Genomic DNA, 26,788 nt, shown 5'->3' with positions numbered 1-26,788 from the left:
TTTCTGTACTATTGTAGCATCTTTATCTTTACCTGCTTTTGTGATATGAAACGATATAAATAAGACTGAATTGAATTGAATATGTTCTCTGTAGCAAGTGTATGGATTTTTTATTCACCTGTTGCATCTAGCCTTAAAGGTATGCATTTTAACAACGTGGCTGCTTTGACTGCCAAGTTGATGCTGATAAAGCATTGTTGCCCAAGAAGTCTGTGCTCTAGTTTTCATGACTAGACTTCTTGTATATATTTGTATCTCACAGAACCAGACATTTATTAATTAGCAGGTATCATAATTAAGTTTCCCTCAAGAAAAAAGTTAACTATGGATAATTTGAACCAGTTTAAATGAGTGAATTAATGAGTAATTAATAATTACTAATTATTACTAATTATAATAATTAATGAGTGAATTATTATATATAGAGACCAGAACTATATCAGACTGTAAACATTATTGCATGTATAAAATTGGGCATCTTAGCATGACAGTCAGTAGGACTGATTAGTTTTTGGAAGCAGCCTCAAGTGGTCATTGAGGGAACTGCAGCCTTTTGTTGGTTACCACCTAAATAGCACCAACTGGAAACGGCGTAAGGAAACATACAAAACAGTGGAAATGATTTTGAAACATTATCTTTAGGTTATGTTGTAGCAATAACAAACTCTGACAGAATGTAACTGCACTACAATACATTGTGATATAGTCACGTACAATGAGTTTTATCCCAGCAGCACAGTATATCGATGAAAGAGGTAGAATTACATGAAACAGTGTGCAAAGTTAATACAACAAAGCGTAAAATGCAAGACTTCCTCCACAAGTTGAGGATAAAAAAAAAGGGAGGACATCCTCTTGGGACAAGCACTGATATCTGGATGGGGGTCATACGCCCTGTGCTGCTGTGACTCCTGTTCCCACGCATGTGGGTTTGGAGAGGCCAGGCTCAGGAGGTTTGTGGCCGGTGTGGAACCCAGAATGCACTAATCCATTTCCTGCACTTGTTATGGTTTCTCCAGCAAAGGCCCAGAACGTTCCTGGCTGAGCATGGTGTCGGGGTATCTTTGCCTGGAAGCAGCTGTGTCAGCATGGGCAGGGCTCGGTTCAGTTCGGTGGGTTTCTCTGGCAGAGTATCCCCTGGCTTCTCAGCCACCTTTAGCTGTAGTCTTAATAACACCTCATCCATCCTGGTTAGCAGGGTATCAGACGTCCTATGTTAACATGGGTGCTTGACACATTTAATATATACTGTCATGTGATACTTTGCAGTGCATTTGTCAGAATGTCTGATGGGGAATTTTATGAACTTTGCTGTGGTTTCTCCTCTTTTGCAGGGTTGTGTTGTGGGATTCTCAGATTCTGCTTCTTAGTTCTGTTTCAAAATGACGTGGCAGCTTTTGATCACTTAATACTTTTATGAAGTCTTAATGTTTTTTCATTGTCTGCCATACCACTTTCAGATTTTTCCTTTGGCTTTGATACTTTAGAGTCAGCTTGCCTTTGCAAACATTTATTATGTGTGTGGGTGAGCATCTGTGTTTGACTTTCCCTGTGCTTTTCTTTTTATTGCCATAATGTTTGCATTTTCTCTCATATGATGATCACCAGCTCACCAGTTTTCAGTGTTTTTTTTTCCTGTTGCCAAAATTCCACATTCACACTACATGGATTAAATGACTGTTTGCTTCTGTTTTGAAGAAGGCAACTGTTTCGAGCAATGAAACTACCTGCACAGCTCTGAAATACCAGCAGACACTAGCTGGTGAACATAATGGTGTATTTAGTATCTCATAAGGAGCAGAAAACTTGCGGATAGAAACAGGAGGTTCACATCATGGATGTGCAGCCAAAAAATCAGCGGCATATGTGTGATGCTATCATGTCAATATGGACCAAAATCTCTGAAGCATGTTTTCAGCGCCTTGTTGAATCTGTGCCATGAAGACAAAAGCAGGTCCAACTCAGTACTAGCAAGGTGTACCTAATAAAATGAGTGTATACAAACTTTGAAGCAACATATGTATCTGAACAACATATTTTTCAGGGAATGGCTGTGCCAAACAACATTCTGGCCTTATTCCAGTGCATGACTCCATTGTTAGAGTCCAGGTGCTAAACTGGCCTGCAATCCAGACCTGTGACCCACTAAAACATTTGGTGCATTACAACATGAAAAGTAGAAGAAAGTTGGCTCCAAACTGTCACGCTGCAGAAATCTAAATCAAGCCCGAGTGAAAACACTTCACTTTTAAAACTACAGCAGCTGTTGTTTGAAGAAAACGTGACCATCACAACTATTTTTACAGTGTATTTCTGCCATGAAGATCATGAGTAGGCCTATACTTTTTTCAAGAAACAAAACAACTTCTTAGTTTCAACATTTGTTTTTTTTGTATGCTGTTTAAGTTCATTTAGTTTAAATGATTAGTAAATCAAACAAAAAAAGAGTGTGTTTACTGTGTTCCTTCAGCTTCTGAAAGACCAAAAACTACTCAAGCAGGTTAAGTGCGTTGTCAAGCATGCAGTGTGCTAACACCTGCTGTAGAGAGAAGACAAAGATGGGAAACTACTTACTTAGAGTGGGAAAACCAAGCTATAAAACACTGGGCTTTTCTTTGACTTTCAAGGGCTTGTCTAGTAAAAATCAGGAAGTCAGTATTGGCCTGTGTTTTAAAGCCAGCTTTGACTTCACAGATGTGAAATCACTCATTTTAAATTCCAGATTTCATATCCCAGACTGGAGGCAGACTGGCTCAGTATTAAAATAGAAAACATTTTTGAGAGTTTAAATCTCCCCCCAACCAGTTGTGGCAGATGACCGCAGCTCCCTGAGCTTGGTTCTGCTGGAGGTTTCTTCCTGTTAAAAGGGAGTTTTTCCTTTCCACTGTCACCAAAGTGCTTGCTAATAGGGGGTCATGTGATTGTTGGGTTTTTATCTCTATGTATTATTGTAGGGTCTACCTTAACATATAAAGCGCCTTGATGCGACTGTTGTTGTGATTTGGCGATAAAATTGAATTGAATTGAATTCTAATTCACATGATTTTTGCTACCTGTTTATGACTAATTGTGATATGCAGTAACACTGATGCTGTTTGTTGGCTAATTTAGCTCATTCTTCATCATTATTTTAAGTGGGGTAGCCTCACTTCTTTATGTGTTTATACATGAAAGTTTTCAAGTTATTTTAAAAGTCCCGGATTGCCCCGAAAGCTTGAAAAGCTTTCAGAGAGAAATTCCTGTCGTGACAAGAAGGTGAGAATGAAGTGTTTGTATTGTTCTAAGGCAGGGGTGTCAAACTCAAATACACAGTGGGCCAAAATTCAAAACTGGAACAAAGTCGCGGGCTAACGTTAATATTTATTGAAATATATTTATTCCTCCAGATATAAGAATGAATCTTTTCTTATGGACTCAAACACGTTTTGCTAAAAAACTGAATATGGAACAAGCAAAGCTTAATACTAAACAATATATATATTAGCTGTATAATACCAGTAGGCCAGCTCTGATAGTAATTTGGTATGGCTTCGCGGGCCAGAGTTTGACACCTATGTTCTAAGGGCAAGAAAAATGAAGGCAGATGCTACAAATTATGACTCCCAAAACAAAATCCATAAATAATCCCGTATAATGTGATTTTTTTTTTAAAGTCAAATGTCAGCCAGTGACTTTTAAAACAGAATTGGATCTCTGTTGCATTTCTTCTCATTTTCTTTGTGCAGGGAGAGGAGGGTGTAAACAGAGAGATGATTTATAGACCAGGGTAAGGGATTTCCTTGTATCTGGTTTAGGGAGAAACTCATACCACAGGACAGACGGGAGGAGGGATAACACTTAATGCTGACTAAGCGGCGAGAACAGCGGGTGCTGGAGGAAAAAAGGGAGGAGGGTGGAGGTGATGCAGCTGGTTGAAAGTGAAGCGCAGAAAGAGGATGGATGTGTTTGGAGAAGAATGAGAGGAGCTCTGTGTCTGGAGATAAGGGTTTGTTAGTATGTGATGGTAGTAGATAATAGAAGGGGTGGGAGTTGTGACAGTATGAGATCCATCTGGACCGTTTGTCTGTAACACACGCGCACCTTTTTGAAATAAAAGCGCAAAGTAAAATGAAAAAAAAAATTGCTGTAGTTTTTTTCTACAAATCCACTCTCTGACATTTACACTTCATCTTATCTCTGTTATGATTCAAACCTTTCAACCTGGAAACTCACTGAACCATCTGAATTTGAAGAAAAGCAGCTGAAAGAGGGAATGGCAGCCAACCACAGAGGAATTTTATGAACACATCATTTTTCTTTTGCCTTGAGCTTTCAACAGTACATTTTCTCAAGACAGCAGTGCATTTACACACATGCCACAACTGAGTATGTCAGTTTTATGCTACTTATACTCCACTGCTACACCAGTATACGTTCTACCTACTTTCAGAATAGGATTTTACAAAAAAGAACTTGATTGTTTTTAAATGATTTAAGTGTTAAAAAATCATTTTAAATTAGTCACATTTCAACTACCTCTTCAACTACTGATATTACATCTTAATAAACATCTTATTAGCAGGACTACACAAGGATGTGCACTCACAGGTCATCTTGTTAACTCAAATATCTAATCAGCCAATCACATGGCAGCAACTGAAAGCATTCAAAATAACTGCTGAAGTTTAAACTGAGAATCAGGAAGAAAGGTGATTTAAGTGACTTGTGCCAGACAGCATGGTCTGACTATTTCAGAAACTGCTGATCTGCTGGGATTTTCCTGCACAACCAGAGCGGTCTGACAAAGAGAAACTATCCAATGAGCGTCTTAATGAAAGAGGTCAGAGGAGAATGACTAGATGGCTTGATAGGAAGGCGACAGTAACTCAAACAATCAAATAACCACACCTGTTTACACCAGTGTAAGCAGATGGGCTACAGCAGCAGAAGACCACATCAGGTGTCACTCCTGTCTGCTAAGAACAGGAAACTGAGGCCACAATTCATAAACAAAACATTGGAAAAGCTTTGGCAGGTCTGACGAGTTTTGAATTGTGCTGCAACTTTCAGATGGTCGAGTCAGAATTTGGTGTAAAGAACATGAAAGCAAGCACCGATCCAGCCTCATGCATTTAGGTTGTAGAGCCTGCCACTTTTTCATTAAGCAGCTGTTTTAATGCCGCAAAACTCATTTGATCTAGTGCTAGCTTAGTGCCCAGCAACAACCTACAAAGTCAGGATCTAGCTGAGGAATATAGAATGAGTCAGAGAGCTCAAGGGCCAGCAGCCTCAAGTACTGATGGAAACCAAAAGAGAGCTAAAACAGAGAGTAACTGCAATTACATTCAACAGATGTTGAATTGGAAGTTGCTTTGATTGAACTTGATGTGCTTTTCTGACACCTTAGTAGCTTACCACAGTGATAGTGAAATAGTGATCTCTGTGTTTTGTTTGCTGTTTTTATTTCTAAATATTAATTGGGCTCAATTCCTTTTTTAACATAACTAAAGGACCTTATTGCACCTTGTGTTATGTATTGATATGTCGCTTCTGTGCTGAAAATGGGTCAGATTCCCTCTAATTGCAGATTTGGCCCTCTGGGGTCTGTAAATGCAATACATATATTCGGTTTTGACTAAGCTGGTCAGACTTTGGTTGACCTGCCTCATCAGTTGATCCCCTGAACTGTGATTAAGGTCACAGTACCCTCAAAAAGCGTCTTGAATATCTTTTTCTAGAAATAACAATTGGTTCCAAGAGATCCTGTAAACTCTTGTTCCACCTCCTCTTTCTCTCTCTGTTGCACCTTCATTAGCTTGAATAAAACAGCAGTAACATGACTCAGTGCATTGGATATAAAGTGCAGGCGTCATTCTGTGATGTTTTTGCCAGAGCAACACATGTGCGGGTAGTTAGCTGCTATTTTCAATCTGGACTGTGATCATCTGAGTGTCAGTGACTTTTCTGACTCACCTTTAAGAGTGAGGAAAAGCAGCAAACCCCACCGTGTTCCCCTAGCTCCAGCTCTCACACACCATAATAAGCCTGGTGTCCTTGAGGTGACCCATACGCAGATGTCAAGGGAGGGTCTCTGGAGTCCAGCACGGCCTGTTTTCTGTGCCTTTAAGGGGTATTTATACTGAGGGTCTGAGTCACAAATTTTGTAATTAAATAAAAAAGCGCAGAGAGAAGGCTTTCCAAAACACCTGTGTGTTCCTATAACGCCTCCAGTGAAAAGACTTATGTTAAAATTTGGCATGCTGCAGTTCTTTGTTCTGCAAGAGCCGTACTTGTACATAAGGTTTTACATTCGTATTCCCTTTCGTGTGCGTGTGTGTGCATTTGTCTGTGCATATGTGATTTCACTCCTAGAATAACACACAATATCTCACTTTTGCACTACAAACTGTTTTATGTGCTCCAGTCCCCTGTGTCCACAAACACTAAGATTTCTCCAGCACCTCCGGCAGCAGAACACACAGGCACACTTTTACAAGGAATTTGGGAATTCTAATTTCTCCTCTTTTAGTGTAAGTAATAAAGCCCCCTAAAGCTCTTACTCTCAGTCCAAAATGTTAATGAAAGGAGGGAGAAATGACCGTGAAGGGTGCCAAGATCAACCCACAGCTTCCTGGTTTGCAAAAGGGAGTTGAAGCAGAGAGGAACAGTGTTCAGCTCCAAAGCCCTGTCAGATCCATAATGGCTTTCACATTTTCCATGTGTGAAGAAGACTGCAGACAGATGGAATTCACTAAATTCATTTTCTGGCACCTTTGCCAAATGCTTATCATGCATGCATCTTTGAATACATTATGGATGTATGGTGTGTGCTATATGCTGCAGTGCGTTTTCTGTTATTCTACAGATCACACAGCTGATACAGTTGAGTGCACTTAGATTGGCTTCGTTGAAAACAAAGCCAATCTAGGTATGTCTCTGAGTGTGCAGAAATGATGTTTGTAGTACTGTGAAAAAGTCTTGAGCTGTCCCCTCATTTCTTCATATTTTGACAGAAAAAATGGGAAATTGAAACCTGTGAAAACATAGAATGTAAGGCAAAAAAGGCGTTTTTATAATATTTGGTATGACCATCTTAATTCTTCAGCACAGTCTGAACTCTTTTAGGTGAGTCTTCTTGTCATTTCTTTAAGTCGTCTTCAGGAAAAGTTCTCCAGGCTTCTTGAAGGACATTCAAAGCTCTTCTTTGGATGCTGGCTCCCTTTTGCTCAGTCCATGACTGATAGTGCTCCATTGTGTGTTTTTCGATCCAGGTTTGCTTTTACTGTATTGGCAGTGGGTTTGGGATCATTGTCATGTTAAAAAATGGAGCTGTTGCCAATCAGACACTTTCCAGATGGTATTTCGTGGTGGATCAAAATTTGACATTACTTTTCTGTGTTCGTAATTCAGTCAATTTTTGGCAAGATCGCCAATGGCTGAAATGCAACCCCAAAATATGACAGGACCTCCACCATGTTTTACAGATGGCTGTAAATGCTGTGTTGTACTTCTTTCCTGAGCTCCTCCTCAATCACTGGATTCATCACTCAATAAAACATTTTGGCACTGATTTTCTGTCCAGTTCTAGTGTAATTTGGCAAACCTCAGCCTTTTCTTCCCATCTCTCTACTTTAAGAATGGCTTCTAGATTTCCACCTTTCCACTGAAGAGTCATTCGAACTGTCAACTATTGAAGATGATCTGTCTGAATCAGTAAAAATGGCGAACCTTCAAGATACTTGCTGACTATGATGGAAACCCCACCAAAAGAGAAACAGCACAAATACTCAATGGACCAGTGGAAGAAGATGGTCTGTTCTGATATAAAATCACATTGACATCCTGATGTGTGAGCTGAGATAATTGCTGGATGGGAAGATGGCAAACTGGTGGAGGTGGGTTGATGCTCTGAGTCACATTCTGCTTGGAAACCTTGAGTTTGACACATGCTGCCTATCTATGTATTGTTACAGACCTTCATGGCAGCAGGCGATGGGCCTCTTTCAGCAGGTGAATTTTTATCACCAAATCATCAAATAATTGTATTTAAGATCCTTCAGATTTTCCACATCCTACTTGAAATGGGTGCTTCAAAAGCAAGTTGAATCCAGACTTGACCTGTTAATTCTCAGGACTGCTGCTGCTTCAAGGATCTCCAGCTCATGTCTGAATTGAATTTAACATCTACGCAATTTATTGCAACCCCACGCAGTACATCCACCTAATATTCTAAACTTAGGAAGATTGTAATCTTCCCTTTGGCTTGACAGACAGGTGTTAGCTCAATTATACAGGCATTGCTGAGTGCTATACTGGTGTAGCTGGTAGACACTGAGTATATATTACTCATGTATGCTTTTTGTGTTGAATATTTGACGTTTGTATCGCAGTATGAAAGGAGTGCCAGTTCCCCTCTAAGTCCAGCCAAGCAGTCTCTACAGAGACTAATAAATTCATCCAAATCATCTCTTGCTGCTACACAGCAAAATCTCCAGTGTTAATTTAACACTGGAGATTTTGCTGTGTACCAACTAAAGTCCTCTGAACTTGTTTTCATTTCCTTGAAAGTAGACCTATTATGCCGATTTTCATTTCTGTATTTTCATTCTTGGATTCTGGAGTATCCTCGCATGATTTAAAGTTTAAAATAACCCTTAATTATCTTACATTTGGCTTAAGTGTTGTATACCTTGATGCAGCCCCTCAGTTTATCCAATTGTCCGAAACAAGATGTTTTAGCTCTCTAGATTTTTGCTGATTGTCTGCACCTCGCATTGCAATCACAAGCATGTATAAAATACTGTCTAAGACCAGTACATGAGGGAAATGTAATGTTACTTGCAGCTGGACAGTGTCTGCAAGCATAGACCAAGGGTTTATGCATAAAGGGCTTGCTGGATGAAAGACTCCTCTGTCAAGTGGTGAGGCAAAAAACAAATGTTTACTTGTAGCTGTTTAGTGCACAGAAAAGAAATAATATCAATGTCATGTGTCATATGTTGAAGGATTTAGCAAATTTAACTTTCCTACAAAACGGAAAACTGCACTTTTGGTCAACTTCAAAACTTGTTGAGTACTCAGCTTCAGTTTCAGCTTCAGGACACACTATGAGTCAAACAGGTGGGTAGAGCTTGCCCGCTTAAAGTCATACCGTGTGGCCATATTGAGGCTCAACATCTCTTTAAGATAATACAGATCGAGAGCAGGAAAGTCTTTAGAGCAGTCTGAAACCTGAGGGTGAAAGCATTTGTATATAATATGTGAAAATTTAGCCAACATTGACCAGTGTAATAGTAAAAAAATTAAAAATTAAAATCATCCAGTGAGAAGAAGTTCAGTGGACAAAAATGTGTTGTTGATATCAGTTCAGAGGCAAATGACAAACTTTCTTCAAGCTGATGGTAACAATACAACAATATACAACCAAGATATGCAGAAGAATGCATGACATGTTGAACTTTGAAGACAAATGGGCTACAGCAGCAGAAGACCATGCCAGGCACTGCTCCTGTCAGTTTAGAACAGCAAATTGAGGCTACAGTTCACCCAGGATTGGAACTTATCCTACTTTTTATCTGCGGTTCAGGCTGCTGGTGGTAATGTCATCATATTGGCTCACTTTCTACCCCTTAGTACCAACTGAGCATTGTTGCTGGCCATGTCCATTATTGTGTGATCACAGTGTATCCATCTTGTGATAGCTGCTTCCATCGAGGTATAATGCCATGTCATAAAGCTCAGATTATCTCAAACTGGTTTCTTAAACATGACAATGAATTCACTGTACTTAGATGGTCTCCACAGTCATCTAATTACCAGGCAGTCAATTCAGTCCAGCACAGATTTGGTAAAACAGAAAATTCACATCATGGATGTGCAGCTGACAAATCTGCAACAACTGTGTGATGCAATCATGTTAACATGATCCAAAAACTCTGAGGAATGTTTCCAGCACCTTGTTGAATCTGAGCCAATCTGAACGTAAAGGGAGGTCCAACCCATTGCTAGCAGGCAAAACAGAGAAAAGGGAAAAGAATAATAGGCTTAGTTTAAAAGAATGGATGACACTCAAAACCCTGGAAGCATTAGCATTGTCTGCTGCTGGAACTCAAAAAGATTAAATGATTAGGTAGGTTGATTATAAATTGCTTTTGGTCATCACATTTTACTGTTTGGAGTAATAAAATAGACACTTTGGTTCCTGGGGATCGGTTCCTTTATCCTACAGAGTAGACATTCCTCGCAGCACTTCTTCTTAATTGCTCTAAACAAACAGTTTTGTCAAGCAATTTAAAACCATTGTCTGGTGTTGATTACTGCATTCAGCAAATAGTATCGCCCAGATGTCAGACAGCTCCTCCTGCCTCGTGATGTTTCGTCATAACTGCAGGCTACTCAGAATTAAAAGAGTGCCACCCTCATGTCTGGAGTGTGTCTGTCTAAACAGGGTTCAGCAGAAAAAAAGTAGCTCTTCCTCCTGACCAGGATGGCTTGCTGTCATTCGGATTGACATACCACACACCAGCATCCGACCACAGATGTTGCAGGCCACCCAGAAGACACCCCAACACTCACGAAGCAGCATTAACAGAAGGCATTTCCATTCCATTTCCACTTCTCATAGCAAACTATCAGTTCTTAGACCGGCTCCTCTTTGAAATGTTGACTTTGGAGCTTTGTCAGGCTTTGGAGTAAAAGTGTACAACCATGTAATTGATCATTCAGCTTGTGGTTTTCTCTTTCTCTTATAAATTAACTGTTGTGGTGAGAAGTTCACATATGTGATTGTAATTGTGAGTTTTCCATTTGGGAAATTCATATTTTGATCAGGTATTCTTTTGTCCTCAGATACTGCTTAATATAATTGTAATACTAGTTTAAAATATATTAAACTAAAAGATAACATAACCATCAACTACATGACACACTCACTTGCATGCAAGTCAAACTGTACCATCTGCTTCTGAATTAAAACAATGGAAGTTCCTTTAAACTCTAACCACCTGACAATACACAGACCACAGATCAGCTTATATTTTACAGCCCCCCCATGTTCCCTCAAAGCCACTGTTAAATGATAGAGATTCTAGTTACACAAAACCCTACAATCACAGACCAGCTTCTTCCACGATGACCATAATGTTATACAGACGTTACCCACAAGCTACACTAGTGGCTGCAAGCAGAAACCATCTGGATAGAAAATCTGAGTCCAGCAGGAGAGGAAGCATGACATGTGTCAATTAAAACCTGTCCTCTGTACGTATGGTGAAGTCAGTGGTGGATGTGGCCAGTGTGGTGATGAGCATGGCTTATGTATGTAATAAAACTGTCCCAGAGAGATTTTCCCTCAAATGCAGTTTCTGTCAAGTGTCCAGAATTCAGTCCTTTAAAGTTTGGTCTGTCAGTGCCCCAGCAGAAAAGGAAGTGTAGTTCAGTGCATTTATAGGTGGATGAACATAAAGCACAACATCATGGTGATTATTTTTAGCTGTCTGTTAAGCTGTGTTATGCACTGGTTAATGTTATTGTGCTGCAGCGCATTTATTTATTACTCTATCACCTATTTTTAATACTGCTGCTTGCACATGCTGCAGTATTGTTCAACCTGTTTGTGCTGCTGGCCATGAAATGAAAAAACAAGCAACAGGCAAACGTTTGGTGTTCCAGATGTCCTTCTCCCTTAAAAAAACCTTCCAGTTAGTCCTGGGTAATCCAGAAGTGTTTCCTGGCTAGATGAGATATATAATCTCTCATGTGGGTGTTGGATATATATTCTGGGGCCTCCTACAATGGGAGGCACCCAAGAGCCTTGTGGCATCCTAACCAAATGCCATGTCAACAGGCTCCTGTCAACATGCAGGAATAGTGGGGCATAGTGGGTTTACTCAGAGATCCCTCCAGATGTTTCATCTCTTCACCAGGCCTTCACCAGGCTGAGAAACACCACAGAGGAAACTCATTTTGGCCACTTGTATTCACAGCCTTCTTTCAGTAATTACCCAGACTTGATGATCACAGGTGAGGATTGGGATCATCTGATTAATCGAAAGCTTTGCCTTTTAGCTCAGCTCTCTCTTCATTTTGTTGCCGCAACTTCCTCATGAATAAAATCCTAAGATATTTGAACTCCCTTGCTAAATGTGATGTTACTGTCATGAAATTAAATGCTTTGAGAATGCTTTCAGATTTTCTTTGAAGGCAAAAAAAGAACTGAATATTTTTAGCCCATTGATGGATGGTTGCCAAGCAACCTGATGGCGTGCTTGTATAATTAAAGTTTTGCTAATATAAATTAAATGTAACTGTTGCTAAATACAAATGATGCTTTAAAAGGGTGTTAGACATGCATAAAAACGAATTATTTTAGCCAGCTGTGTGCGGTTGCTAGGCAATGTGACATCATAATGTCTGATATAAACAACATAGTTGTTTTGGGTTATTTTTTTAGTATTTTGTGTGGAGTGTAATTCACTTTCCCGTTGTTGTTATTACCGTTATCATTAAGGTGGGATGAGCAGCCACAGCACAATGGCACAAATTCTTCTTCTACTTTGAAGAAAAGATTTATTCCAAATATTTTTTGACTCTTCTCTGAAAGAGGGCATCTAGTGCCCATTAGAGGAATCGCATCTTTAAGCCACAGTAAGGCTGTGAAGGTTGCAGCTTAATTTGTTTTAATGCCCTGTGGAGTTTTGTTCTTATGACATTTTTAGTGTAACTCTCTTTGTGTGCATCCTTTGGGTCTAAATTTGCTTTTTTCCTCATGAAATATTTGCAAAGCTGATTTTTGATGATTTAGGAACCTGCATTGTTTATAATAATATTAAGTTTCATATAAACATGTATGTTTTGATATCAAGTAAATGTATCATATCTAAACAACAAAGAGAATACATAGTTAAAAAAGAGAGAGTAGATTTAAATATATAGACGTATTAAAGTAGTAAATGTGCTGTGTAAGATGCTTTTATATCCCATGCCAAAAACTCTGTCCACAAAAACCACCAGGGCATGCCACAAATACCATGTCGTGGTTTATTATCCCAGCTGCTCATGAGAGGAACACCATTGTGTTATTTATTTTATTTCGGTTTTTCTCAGACTCGTGACATTTAGCTGTGTATTTTTCTTTGAAGTGCTTGCCAGCGCTCCGTCAGCACGGAGGGTCTTTGTAGTGGGGTTTTGAGTGGCACCTGAATCAGCCAGCAGGGGACCTCAGCATTGATCGATGAGGATTTTGCAGGCAGAAATTGAGTTCCTAGTCTTTGCAGCTGAGGGCAACTCAGATCTACAAACTTCCATCAAAATGGAAAATGCTGACTGAAAGTGAATAACAGATTCTCAGTTTTCCCTCTATTGCAAAAGGGAATATGATGCAGAAATAAATGCTTCATGGTGATATTAATTGCTTCACTTCTGACAGCTGAATGGCAGCTGACTGAACACAGACAGCCTTTGAATCTTTCGCTGAATAAAGTGATTCCTGTGTTATTCTTGTCCTGCTTTCCTGCATTCATACTTTGAAGTCGCTCCTCTTTTTGCTGATCGTGTTGTATTTCTTTCAAAGTTGAGCGTAGGAAGGCTATCAAATTCTGGATGCTAATGTGATGATCATTAACCAGTGGGCCACACACACAGACACACACTCATAAAACTTACTAGTGAGTTGCAGTGTTTGGAGTGCTTAAGCTCTGATGTTTTGCTTTGTAACTAGAACCCAAGTCACTCCGTGGGCCCCAAATCCTGGAGCCGAGTAAGTCCATACCCACTCCCCACTCCATTGTTGATGAAATTTCTGGAAAGACAACCTGTTTGTGTAACTGCAGCGAGTGCTGAGTCTCTGCAGAGCTGAGTGGGGCCTCTGGGTTCGTGGGAGGGGGTGAGTAGGAGAGGCCGTGGATGGTGCCGCAGCCTGCGTGCCTGTCTGACCGCAGCTCATCTGAAAACATTTTGGAAGTGTTTATTTCTCTACCTTTACTATCAGTTGGTGAGGCATCATTATCGTAGGATGGGTAAAGACCAGTTTGGCATGCTCATTTTTTAAGCTCTGTTGAGTGAATGAGCTTACTTTTGCACTGAAGTTGCACTAATGAGTATTTTTGGATTATAAATTAGTCTATATGTACTGGCAGAGAAGTCACTTATAATAATAAACTCAGCTTCAGCAGGGATTTTGATGCCTTTTACCTCTATACGCTTGTAAGACTGGGTCTGAAAGGGAAGTCTTAAAACTGCATTCCTTTTAATAGCCAGCAGGGGGGCTTCTCTGGGAGTTTGATGGAAAATCACTGCTCACTTCATCTATGACCTGGGGAAACCCTTTCCTGAGGATTTTATCATCTCAATCTCTGATTTTAAGTCTCACAGAATAGAGCACGATGTTCATTTTGGTAATTATGGCCTCTTCTAGGGTTAAATAAACAACAAAGGAGGGTATAATTTAGGGAAGACCTACCTGGTCATTGGCAAGTTCTACCATATAAGTGTACAGCGGTATTCTGCTTTCTTTAGATCCACCTCTTGCTTGTGACATCAGGTTTTAAAATATCAAGTTCTGTACTAACCAGTGGGTGACATTAATCTTGTATACGTAGTCTATGACCTCACTAGACACTCATCATCAGGCAGACGGAGGTAGAACAAGCAAACACTGTTGCCACTCATAAGCTCTTGTACAGTTTTTTTAATCCAAATGTGGCTCTTGCTCTGTAAAGAACTTGCAATAAAAGAAAAAGAAGCAGCAATAAAGTTGAGCTGAAATCTGTTTCATAGGGACAGCCGTCCTAAAATATCAGACAAGCATTTAGTGAAATCTCCAATTTGACTAATATTGAATATATTCAAATGCCGACCGTGTTAAACATGCAAAGCATTACTCCAGATATTGCTGTTATTAAGCTGTATTAAACCAAGCCAACAACCAAAGTAGCAACCACACAAGGTGAGTTTCTATCTAGTGAACACTGATGACCATTTAGCGGCTAATGCTAATGTCACTTAAAAGAAAAACAGTGGGTGGAGACCTTGGCACAACCAAAATGATTGCAAAACTGACTTCTCATTGCCTTTAGAATGGTTGCTTCAAAAACAGGGACCAGATCTGCAACCACTCGTATTCAGTCACTGTCTTGCATGCATGAAGATGGCGATAAAATGGCTAAAAGTCTGCAATCAGTTTGTGATTAAATGGGGTCAAATTGGAAATTGCATGGAATCTGCTTGTGATCAATCAGCAAATATCACACAATTTTTGCCATTGATTGTAAATCTGTTGTTGTGTACATACAGCAGTAATTCAAAAATCCCACCACAAATAGTTGCATACATTTAACTACAAAACGGCATGGATCTTTTTGCCTTTACAGGAATATAACAAGAATGCAACTAGTCAAGTCGAGTCTCCTGTTGCACAACGATATCTCACAGACAAGTTGCATTATTTGGTGCAGACTGACCTTAACTATACTTACAACATGTTGCCCATCTGTTTGTGTGTATAAACTCCAGCCGATTGCTGCAACTACTTGCTTTTGGTTGCCAAAAGTGGAAAAAATTCATTGCAATTACTGAGCAACCATCAATTTTTCACTTTCTTTGAGTGTGACTTTCGGGAGAAGGTAAAGATCAAAGTAGATTGTTGAGCACCAATGCTCTTATTCCGTGTCCGTCGAGTGTGTAAACACTTCTACATAGCAACTTTCAAATTGGATAATTTCAGATTTTATTGTTTTCAGCTGCCACCAAATGGCCAGAAAATCAATCATTTCAGCTGCATGAATTGATTCTGCTTTTCATTCTGTCTCGCAGTCCCTTGAGACACGTTTCTTTCAGAAACATTGAGACATTTTCTGAAACTGAAATGTTTTCTCTCAAAAGCGTGGACTTGATGTTATTGGTATTTTTCTCATATTAAGCCAAAATACAACTAGCTATCAGCAAAATGCATCGTGTCTGTTTCCTTTTAAATACGTCTCTGCATAAGAGCAGGTCTGACAGATGAATTAGATGATTATGTGGAAAAAAATAGTTCCCTGTCACACCCCCATGGTGAGGCAACAGACTGATGGAGCCTCAGAGAGCTGCTGGGTGATGTAATCTTGGTTGCCTCATATTTTGACAGTGTTTTTGGTTAGATGTGAAACAAAGCTCAGTGAGCGATATCCTGCCACAAAGGCACCACTTTTTCCCCTCTCCTCCAGTTTTTACGTGGATGATGTGGCCGGTGTCATGGTCCCTGAGAGGTTCTTGGCTCATGGTGATTGAATCTAACATGGATTTATTGGCTTTTAAAGGCCATCCATCAGTGCTTTCTCTCCACCTCTCAAATCTTTAAATCATCTGCCTCCTCTCTCACTCTCTCTCTTGCTCTTTTTTCCCTCACATTTCACCTTTTCTCCAATTTCAGCCTCCCGTGACGAAGCGTTGGCCTTGTCCTCATTGTCTTTACTTCTCCTTTTGCTGTTCACCCAGTCACTGACAACTGTGAGCGCCTTTCCCGTATGGTTTCCATCACATGTAATAAAAGAGATGGAGCCTAAATCAGGCCACACATGAAGCTGGGATGGTGTTGGTTTCCTGCTGGGCCCCAGAGCCATCCCATGAACTCACAACCCTTTGGCCCTAATTCTGCACTTCCTCTGATTGCATCATTGGCAGGTAAAGCCTCAAAGTACGCACAGTGGACATGTTGGAGGACATAAGGTGTTCTCTGTGCCTTTAACAGTGTGGTATTAGGTGTAGAAACAAAAGGAAAAAAAGCTTTTTTGTGAATATTCTTTTGTTTGGTAGCTCATCAAACCCCTCCAAAATCTCCAAAGTTGAAGGCAACTGTTTAAAGCTGATTTGTTTATATGCAAGTATGTACATCAAGCAGGGATTCTTCTGCAGCTATACGTACCTGAAAGTCAGTTATGGCTACAAAAGCTGAAAGTCATGCACCAGTGCACTTGTTAGCGCGTGCACACACACACACACACACAAACACACATTACACACATGATTCAGTCCAGGCCCCCTCACTTTGCCACTGAGAAATCTGAGCAGTGCATGACTCATTCATTGGGCCATCATCTCCCTCCTGACTGTAAAACAACTTGGCTTAGATTACAGTGTATCAGAGATCTTGTAAAACATCTTATTTCTGTTTGAGTAATGAAGGGCAGATTAGAAGAAACAAAAAAAACAGGAAACACACGTATTGGCACGCAGTGAAAAATACTTTACAGTTTTTCATGGCTCATCAGTAAATTGAAATCATGTGTGTGTGTGTGTGTGTGTGTGTGTGTGTGTGTGTGTGTGTGTGTGTGTGTGTGTGTGTGTGTGGAAAAGGAGTGAATTGTCTTAGTTAGCGGTGTGTTTAAAATATAACGACCATGGAGCTTGAACAAGCATCTGTATATAAAAAGTTGGTAGTGAAAACACTCTTGAGAAATGGCTTTGTCATTTAAGTTTGAATTTATCCAACATCCACTGGTGTCCATGCAAACTTTTAACTAGCAGAAGCAATATTGTACTCATAGATATACATTGGTTAGTGTGTATTTATGTCCTTTAACAAACTGATGCATTGTCCTAAACTAAGAGTTAATCCATTAAATCTGTTGTTTTAGAGGTCTTGTGGTGTGTACAGATGCAGCTTTGCAAAACTAACCTGTGATGCCATATTCTCCTGGCACCCCTTCCAAATAAACTGCCCTTGCTTTGTCTTTTCTAGTTGTATCTTTATGAACCTTAACATTTAACATGCTAACTGAGGCCTGTAGAATATGAAGCTTCTGCGTAAGCTGCTTTTCTGTTCTTTACACGTCTACTGCTTTCCCATGCTGTCAATCTCAGTACTGACATCATTGCTCTAGTCTAATCATCTTCTTGCCTGCCTTCTTTGAGCCAATCAGCCTATGCTTTACATGGTTTAAAATCTGTGCTCTCCATCATTCTCCCTTTCAGACTCTCCTTCGTGCAACCCACCAACTCCCCATTTCAATCTCAGACACCTCAGCCAGAGCTCCATTTGAGGCTCAGTCTTTATCTTCACCACAATTTCCAGCAAACTGCCAAAACCTTTGCTTTTATTGAGGTGGTCACACTTACAGATGATATGTTAATCAAGTGTATTTGACTGTCCTCTTAATTCCTTTGGAAGAAGTAAGGATGCACTTAGTTTTTCGCAGGACTCTATGCAGTCTTGTGAAAAAACTCCTTTTTTCTTTGAAGGCTTCTTCCACTGAAGCTGAAGTTTGTCTTGAACTCCTTTCTTTGTCTTTGGTGCCAGGTATAATTCACTGATTACCCTTTTGGAGTAGATCTGCACTCTGGTTCCTGGAAAGGGCTTGAGAGCATGTTAAGCAAGGCAGGGATCCAAATCACAGTTTGTGTGACCTCAGCTCACAGCTTTGTGTTCTCAGCCGTTACTATAGCGTCCCTGCTGCTATTTACAGTAAATAAACATGGTGTTTTAATGAACAAGGCACATGCATCAGCTGTGGCCTCCTGGACATTATTTTGTCATTTCAGAGCCCATGTTGAGATGAAAAAGACGATGTTTGTGTAATCCTTTGTTTCAGGAAATGAGGCTGATGAAAGATGCAGGCTTGGATACATTTTTTTATCACCAAGGTGGACACTGTCTGGACATTGTTCCAATTCAGAGGTTTTACAGAAACAATGGATGACTTTGTTGGAAACATACAGGATGACAAAGGGAATCCTTTCTCATTGAAAACCCACTAGTGTATTTTTCCTGTTTTGGTAAGGCCCTTTGTGTTTGGAGCACCATTCTTTATATTTTGCTATGAGCAGTAAAAGTGTTGGTGTCAGCCTGTGGTCTGAGCATCCTGGCCGATGGTTGTTTTTGTGGTTGTGGTCAGTATGATCCGACTGCGTCTAACTGTGTAGGCGAGTGGGAAAGATGACGAACTGGTGTCCGCTTTAATGATGAGGAACCAAACTAAAGGAGTCTCTGATGGTAAACTGTGGTCAAGGAGCCTGACGCTCGTGGTGTTTTTCCACTGTCTCGTGAAAGTTCATCTTCCTCTCATACTGAGAAATTTGTCACTCCAGAAACTTTTCTATTTATCAGGTCTGATCCGACTACATGCACAGACAAGCTTGCTGAGCTGCAAACCTCTCCATATTTTATTTATTTGTTAGGTTTCGTGCATCTGGGCTGTGTTAGTGTGTCAGACATTTGAGAACGTGTGAAAGCTTGTTTGTAGTGACTGACTCATTTCCCTGTGTCTGCTTGTCACACAAACAGACAGTTGTTATACTTTAGACTTTATTCATTTGGGTAAAGTGTGGATATGACTCTTTGTCTTTAGGAAACCTTTTACGCTAAATTGCAAGATCTTTCAATATTGTGGAGCAAAAATCAACAATTCCGTTTTGTTTTTTTTTTAAATCAGGAATAAGACCCCAAAAGAACCCATGGAGGGTGGCTTTTTGCCTTGATGGTTGGGCTATGTACAGACTATATACACAGCTTCTATCGCGCTATATTAGGTCTGTTACTGGCTGTCGCTGTCCCATGATTAATTAAACACAAAACCATCAAACTGAACTGAATAGACTAGCAATATCTGATCGATACCTGGATCAGATATCATCACCGATATCAGTCAGAAATATCGATATGTAATCGTTATCTGATCCAGCCTTTAGATCAGTATCGGTATCAGTATTAATATCTGATCCAAATATCAGATTGCCACATACTTAGCATACACAGTCCTTTTTGTTTTGTCACTTGTGACCATTGCAAAAATGCCTCCAGGCAGTTATTTGTAGTTAACAAAACAATGCCTTTTCTAAAGGAAACCGAGTTTTCTTGTCCTTGATTTGACTATTGTAAAAACCCTAACATCTACCTCGATTCAAGGAGCGGTATGCCTCAGAAAACTTCACAAAGAGCTGCTGTGAGGTGAACAGCTGGTTTTATTTGCTTGCAACAGTAAGACAACACACGCATTATCTTCAGAGAAAATAAATGAAAGAAAGCGGAGCTCTTTAATTAATAAGAAACTTGTCCTTGCATTTATTTGGAATTATCCAATTAAATGCTTCTTCAAATTGTCCTGATCTCATAAAGTGTGCAAAGTGGCCATGACCTCTGAGGACACAGAGCTGGCGTGCAATGTGACCAATTTATGTGCAGACCCAATGGAAACTGTGACAATAGAAACTAGATATGTTATGGTGGACACACCTTGGTGGTGATGTTGCAGCTGGCCAATGTAGTCATAGCCTTTGGAGGGAAAGTGGATACTGATGGTAGGATTTGTGTTTCACATTAAACATAGCCTGTCACAAGGTAAACTTGTAATTTTGTCTCAGTTGCACGTTGGCCATTTGGTTGGGTTGAACTAAAAAAAAAACTGTGGTTGTCAAATGTGAAATCTCTGAGTTCTTAGGAAAGTGAAAGATTTTACTTCTAGCCCTGAGGGTAATGTAGCTTCTGCTACTGAGTCAACACAAGCCAGTTAGAAGTGTATCTGCTTTAGTTTGTCCTGTGCTGATGATTCACGTTTATGGAATCCAGCTGTAAAAAAAGATGGACAGTTGACACACAAATAAAAAGAAAAAAACAAGCCGATTATCCAGGAAGTGACCCACTGGAAAATAATCAGCAGGCACGCTATGACCTCTGAACTGGACAGTCCACTCATGTGTGGACACTCAGGTTTAAGCTTTTCCATCTGATGTCTTTTCTCTTTGTTCTTGTAAATTAGCTGTGGAACCGAAGTCTCTCCTTTCCTATTGTGATGTTTGCCACGTGTTTTGTGTCACGGCAGCTGTCAAATTTGAAATTCTCCACTTAATCCACGGAGCATCTGAAGCTCATCAATCAGGGGTGCACTGAGATGGAAAAGAGTTTAGCCTGTGCAATAGTTCATACACTTACAAAGTGTTTTGGTATCATTTCAGCGCAGCAGATTTGTAAACACTGTCAGCTTGTTTGGATTGGAACAGCAGCACTTTGATTACTGTGAGCTGATGAACTGATGTGCTCACTTCATTGGGGAAGTTTGCACGAGCTGACACTTCAAACATGCCAGCAGTTATGAATGATTCAGAAAAGGCAATCATTTATCATGGCCATATTCCCAGAGTGCACTTCTCTGCTTACAGTTAAACCAAGCCGAGGAAAGACTTTGGTAACTCCTGATGCGGTAATCACTTTCGCTCCGTGCCCTGAACTGGACCTGTGTTTTTGAAAAGATTAACATGTTTCAGGCATGAAAACCTGTTAATACACATAAGAAGGCAAATAAGGCTCTTAACCTGCCTGAGTACTGCAGTTTCCACAGTTTTCTCTCATTTCTTTGACTCATGTCACACTTTCCTAATCTTTCTGTGGCCACAGAATGAAAAGAAGTGAATATTTTGGCAAGACGAGAGTCACAAGTTACTGATTTTGCTTAAAAACGTCTTGCTTTGAAACACTTTGATAAGATTTATGGGCTTCTGTGTTGTCATCGTTGGAAACAAATGCTCAAGGCCATTTTTTTTATAGTACAGTTTTGAGTTGAAAACATAAATCTTCTCTGTTTAAGTTGAGAGAGTAAAGTTTGGATCAGGAACAAAAGCATTTTAAAAACTGCCAAATCTCTATCGTTTGCTTCACATTTACAGACTCTTCTGTGTTAGCAGTTTTACTATGATGCAACTTCACTGATTTTATTCAGACTAATTGTTCTCACCTGTATCGTTTCCTGCAAAAAAAAAATCCAAAAGCTACCGCATGAAATCAGACAGATACGGAGCCCCGCAGGGGACATGGGAGAAAAAAAAAATTAGGGAGAAAAAAAAAAATTAAGACGGACTTTTGCGAGAATCTCGCAAAAGTCCAACAATGGCGGCAGCTACTTAGTGTTAATATTACTCTTTATGCGGGTTCACAAAAACACTTTTTAAGATATTTTGAGGCTGTGAATGTAGTTGTGTAAACGTCAAATACCCCTGCCTCGGTTTACAACGACCATCACATATTTGCAAAAGTGCTCCGACGTTTTTGGAGATCTGACACCCACTAGCTCGAAGCTAACGGGAGGTCGAGACCTACTACAGCCGGGAGGAACACCGCTTTCCCGGCACATCGTGCCTCGACCTCCCGGTCGGCTTCAAGCTGGCGGCCTCCGAAGAATGCGGCTAAAACTATTGCGAGATCTCGCAATACTTTTGCGAGATCTCGCAAAAATCCGTCTTAATTTTTTTTTTTTTCTCCCTAATTTTTTTTTTCTCCCATGTCCCCTGCGGGGCATGTCATGTGTAACACCAGGATCTCAGAGGAATGCTGTCTCGTTTCACTCTGTACTGTACCACTGTACATGGTTGAAATGACAATGTATGATAAGTCATACACCAGTCAGCCTCTTACTTTTTAATGTATAAGTCACCTTGTACTGCCTAAACAGCCCTGACTCAGAAAGGAAATCTCTGTGGGTGTTCTCTGGTATTAGGTACCAGGATGTTGGCAGTGGATCCTGGTTGCTGTAGGTTGCTACGTGAGGCCTCAGTGCTATGTGAGTACATTGTGATGTGGGAAATGTGGAGGCTGTATGAATACTTGGCTTCTTTGATCCGTCCCTCAAACCTTTCCTGAGCAGATTTTGCAGTGGGAAGGGGTCCTGCTAGGGGAGGCCTTCATTAAGGGCCACTGGGGGTGGCAATTTTTTGGTAGGTGGCATGTGTCATTGTATCATTACATCATCATAAATGCCAGAACCCAAAGGTTTGTAATAGTTGACAAATTCCAGTCAAGTCCAATTCATGGACCTCCCAATTTGCAACCATCGGGATCCAAAAGATCTACCGCGAACATCCCAAACTCTACAACAGGTTAAAACAGCTTGGCTGATTTGTTGGTTTACCTCCACTGAAGACATGCTTTTAACAGTGTGGGTACTGGCCCGATACACTGAGTGCACCTTAAGGCATATGAAGTAAAGTAGGTCTTCTTGCTGGTCAGTGAGGTAATGGTGGTGTCATTTGAGTTTGCACAGAATCAATCGCATGGAACGATTACATCTAGAACCCCCTTTTTCAGTTTCATCCATCACTTGCTTGTACTCTTTACAGTAAATCTCCTGTTGAGGTTGACCAGGTGTTCCACCTCCTCTCCAACTTGACACGGTCTTTGACTGAGGTCTAACAATCAGTGATCTTACAAAAAATCCCTTCACACCAATAAGAATAAATGATGTTGTTAACTTTGGCATCGAAACTCCCAGTGGGACACTGAGGATCCAATCGGCGCTGGATTTTTAGTTTATTTAAGAATTACCTCACCATATAAAACACACTCGAGCGCAATGTGTGGTTAAACCTTTGGCACTAAGTGATTCTTGCACTTTACAGGTCCACGTATGATGGGAACTGACTGGCTCCTGTTAATCTGAATATATCTTGTATTCCTTTATAAAAAATTTTATTCCAGGTACATGAAAAGCAAATACCCCCCCCCCAAAAAAAACACAAAATTCACACACACTCACACACTACATTCCCAACCTTTACACACACACACACACACACACACTGCCTGAACTGAAAATGAAATGCAGCTGTGTTCCCGTCAGCACTGTAGAGCTCACCACTCATCTGTCATGAAAAATATCCTTGAAAAGGAATATTCCAAAAGTGTCCCCACACGCTAAGGGCCCCTAATTTCATTCCACAGTCCTGACACTGCATTAAAAAAAAAAAACCTACACACCGTTTGCCTCCGTTTCTCTGGGAAGAAATCTTTTCACACAAGGCGACTGAAAGAGAGGCAGTTTGCTGAGAGAAGACTAAGTTCAGGAAAATAAGCATGTCGCTGAGTCTAAACAAGTCAGTGGGGGGGATTGTTTTTGTGTCGCTTCTCCACCAGGACCCCCGAGGGAAGAGCTGGCCTCTTTAATGTAGTCTCCAGTGCTGTTTATCCAGATGTGGGCCTCCTGGAGTCCTTAGCGAACACCAAACTCCACCTACACACTTTAGGCATTTCTGATTCAGAAAAATGCTCCATAGGAAGCAAAGTGTATTGACTCATTTGGTATTCTTTCATGTTTTTACACAGGAATCCAGGAGGGCACCCAGTGCACGAAGTGTAAGAATGAATGGGCACTGAAGACCTCCATAGCTCTGCTCTATGTGCTGTGTACACTCCTCACCATCGCTGTTGCTATACTTGGATATAAAGGTAAAACAAGCTGCCCGCCACGCTCCTTTCCACTATCACTGTAATCTAACAGAATAAATTAGAGGATGGCAAACACTTCCACAATGACGCCCGTTGTTTTCTGAAATGTTGAAATGATTCACTTACATTATGTTGATGGAGTAACCATCCAAACATATCATTAGTTTTCTCTTTGTGCTGCCAAGAGCTTCACTGTTTCATGACCGTATGAGACCTCCTGTGCGTGAGGCAAACAGCTCTCTGTCCCTTGAGTGGACTTCAGCATGCTCAAGTATGACATGAATGTTCTTTTGCAATGCTTCATTGTCATTATTCAATGTTTCAGTAATGGAAAGTATGACAACACTTCTGCCACATCCACGAGGAAAACTTAGCAGTTTTACCCTCAATTTACTCTCTCTACATTTCCTGTTACAGATAAACGCCCTGTTAAACCAAATCCCCCCCCCCCCCCCGCCAAAAAACCCCAAAAACATTACTCAAGGAGTTTTAGATTTTAAAAAAATGCGTGTTTACTTTCTTGCAGAGTCACGTGAGAGATTTCACCTTCATGTGTAAATATGAAGTCACCAAAAACAAACAGTGATTGAACTCAAGAGAAACAGCTAACAAAACAAATATGCCTGGCAGTGCATTTCACATGCGGGGTTGACTCCAAATACTCTATATATTGTGAATGGAAACGGAAAATAGCCAGAGAAGATGATACAGTACTGTGAAAGGCTTTATCCAATCCCCATTCCTTTATATTTTGATAGGAAAACAGGAAATAGGTGCATATAGAAATCAAAACATATATAAATGTACAAACATACACAGTATATAAAACAAAAATGAGCTTGAAAGTCAATATTTAGTGTGACCATCTTTATTCTTCAACATAGCCTGAACTCTCTTAATCAGCTTTCTTGTCATTTCTTTAAGTCGTCTTCAGGAATAGTTTTGCAGACTTCTTGAAGGACATCCAAAGCTCTACTTTCAATGTTTCTGCCTTTTGTATTGTTTGTTGTCAAGACGATCCCACCTGCTTTAATAATGTTGAGATCTAGGTTACGGGGAGGCTAATCCATCACTAGGGATGGGTATCGTTTAGGTTTTATCCGATACCGGTGCCAAACCGGTACTTTTGAAACGGTGCCGGTGCTTAAACGGTGCTCAAACCGGTGCTTAAAGAATGGAGAACGCAAAAATTGGTCCAAAAACCTCTTGTGTTCAGCTGTTTTTTTGTAAAAGGATAACAATGCTAGCCTTTTCTGCCGCTATGGGGCATATATGGTATCACTCTTGGCTGGAAGCAGTGCTTAAACAATGGAAAAAACACAAACTTTGTCCAAAAACCTCTCATGTTTAACTGTTTTCCACTTTTTCTTTGGTCATTTTAGCCTTTTTGGCCAGGGTGAAGGGAGTATCTGCCATCAAACAAGAAGACAGCCGCATGTAGCTATGATGATGTTTGCTAGTTCACCTTACATGCATCAAGGTAATAACGTGGTTAGCCTACTCAACGTAAATTACACACGAACAACATTAAGCTACTCATGCAGAGAAGAACGGCTGCTGCTGCCATCATCATCCGTCATCATTTCTGCTACAATGGCAGGGCTACGGGCCAGGACTCTCCTCTTCGGGTTTTTGGGGGATGTTGCTAACTCCGCGTCCGATAACAGGCACCACACCCGCAGTAGATGTGCACGTTGTGAGGTCTCGCAGCAAGCTATCAAATACAGCGCATTTTGCGGCTTTTAAAAAAAACCCTATGCGTTGCCAGGTGTTTCATCGGATTTGAGGTGTTACCTCCTTTGACAGTATCACAGTATCAGCTTAAAGCACTTGTTGCAGGCTGCTGAGTTTGCATATTTTGCTGTGAAGTACAGCCAGACTTTGACCGCTTCGCATTTTTAATCTGTAGCTCTGCTCTAAAAGAACGTACGAACCTGGACCCGCCTACTATCCTCGGAAACGTAAAATGATTGGCTAGAATCTAAAGTGTATCACAGCTCACGAAAAAAAAGCACCAAAATAAAGCACCGAAATGTGCGCTGCTTTTCAAGTCAAGTCAAGTAGTCAAGTATTTATTTATTGTCATTGTCAAAGAACAATGAAATTGCGTTTGGGGCTTCCGTACAACCCGTAAAAAAAAATACCCCTTAAAACCCAAGTGTAAATATTTAACCCAGTGTGACTTCAGTGCAATGAGACAATCCTTAGCAACAACATGAGAACAAGACAGGTAATGTTCATAGGACATTCAGACAAAGGTGTGGTTACTACCGTTTATGTCAGAACCGGTACCCATCCCTAGCCATGACTGATAGTATATGACTGTAACAGTAACACACTCTCTCCTGATCTCCTCTGTATATACTGATGATTTAAACCAAAAAATTTACATTTGGATTCATCATTCCATAAGACCTGTTGCCACTGATTTTCAATCCAGTTCTTGTGTAATTTGGCAGACCTCAGTCTTTTCTCTCTGTTTCCCTTCCTTACCAATGGCTGTTTGACAGCCACCCTTCCACTGAGACCATTTCTGATGAGGCTTCAGCAAACCGTTGATGGATCAACTGAAGGGCCAGATGTAACTGATGTAACTTTTGCATACTGTTCATGTAGATACTGTGG

The 26,788-nt window shown here is 40.4% G+C and overlaps 1 protein-coding gene across 1 annotated transcript in view; it reads left to right on the top strand.

Annotated features, from left to right (window-relative positions):
• Window positions 1–26,788, top strand: part of LOC120741123 (collectin-12-like) — a 43,648-nt gene that overhangs the window by 5,768 nt on the left and 11,092 nt on the right. The window contains exon 3 of the mRNA XM_040043802.1: window positions 24,041–24,163. Coding sequence (XP_039899736.1) covers window positions 24,041–24,163 — 123 coding nt within the window. The remainder of the gene's footprint in view (window positions 1–24,040; window positions 24,164–26,788) is intronic.

This window comes from Simochromis diagramma, unplaced genomic scaffold, assembly GCF_900408965.1.
Source record: "Simochromis diagramma unplaced genomic scaffold, fSimDia1.1 OVJJ01000602.1, whole genome shotgun sequence".
In the NCBI taxonomy this organism is placed as follows: domain Eukaryota; kingdom Metazoa; phylum Chordata; class Actinopteri; order Cichliformes; family Cichlidae; genus Simochromis; species Simochromis diagramma.
This window is presented reverse-complemented; position numbering and strand designations above follow the sequence as displayed.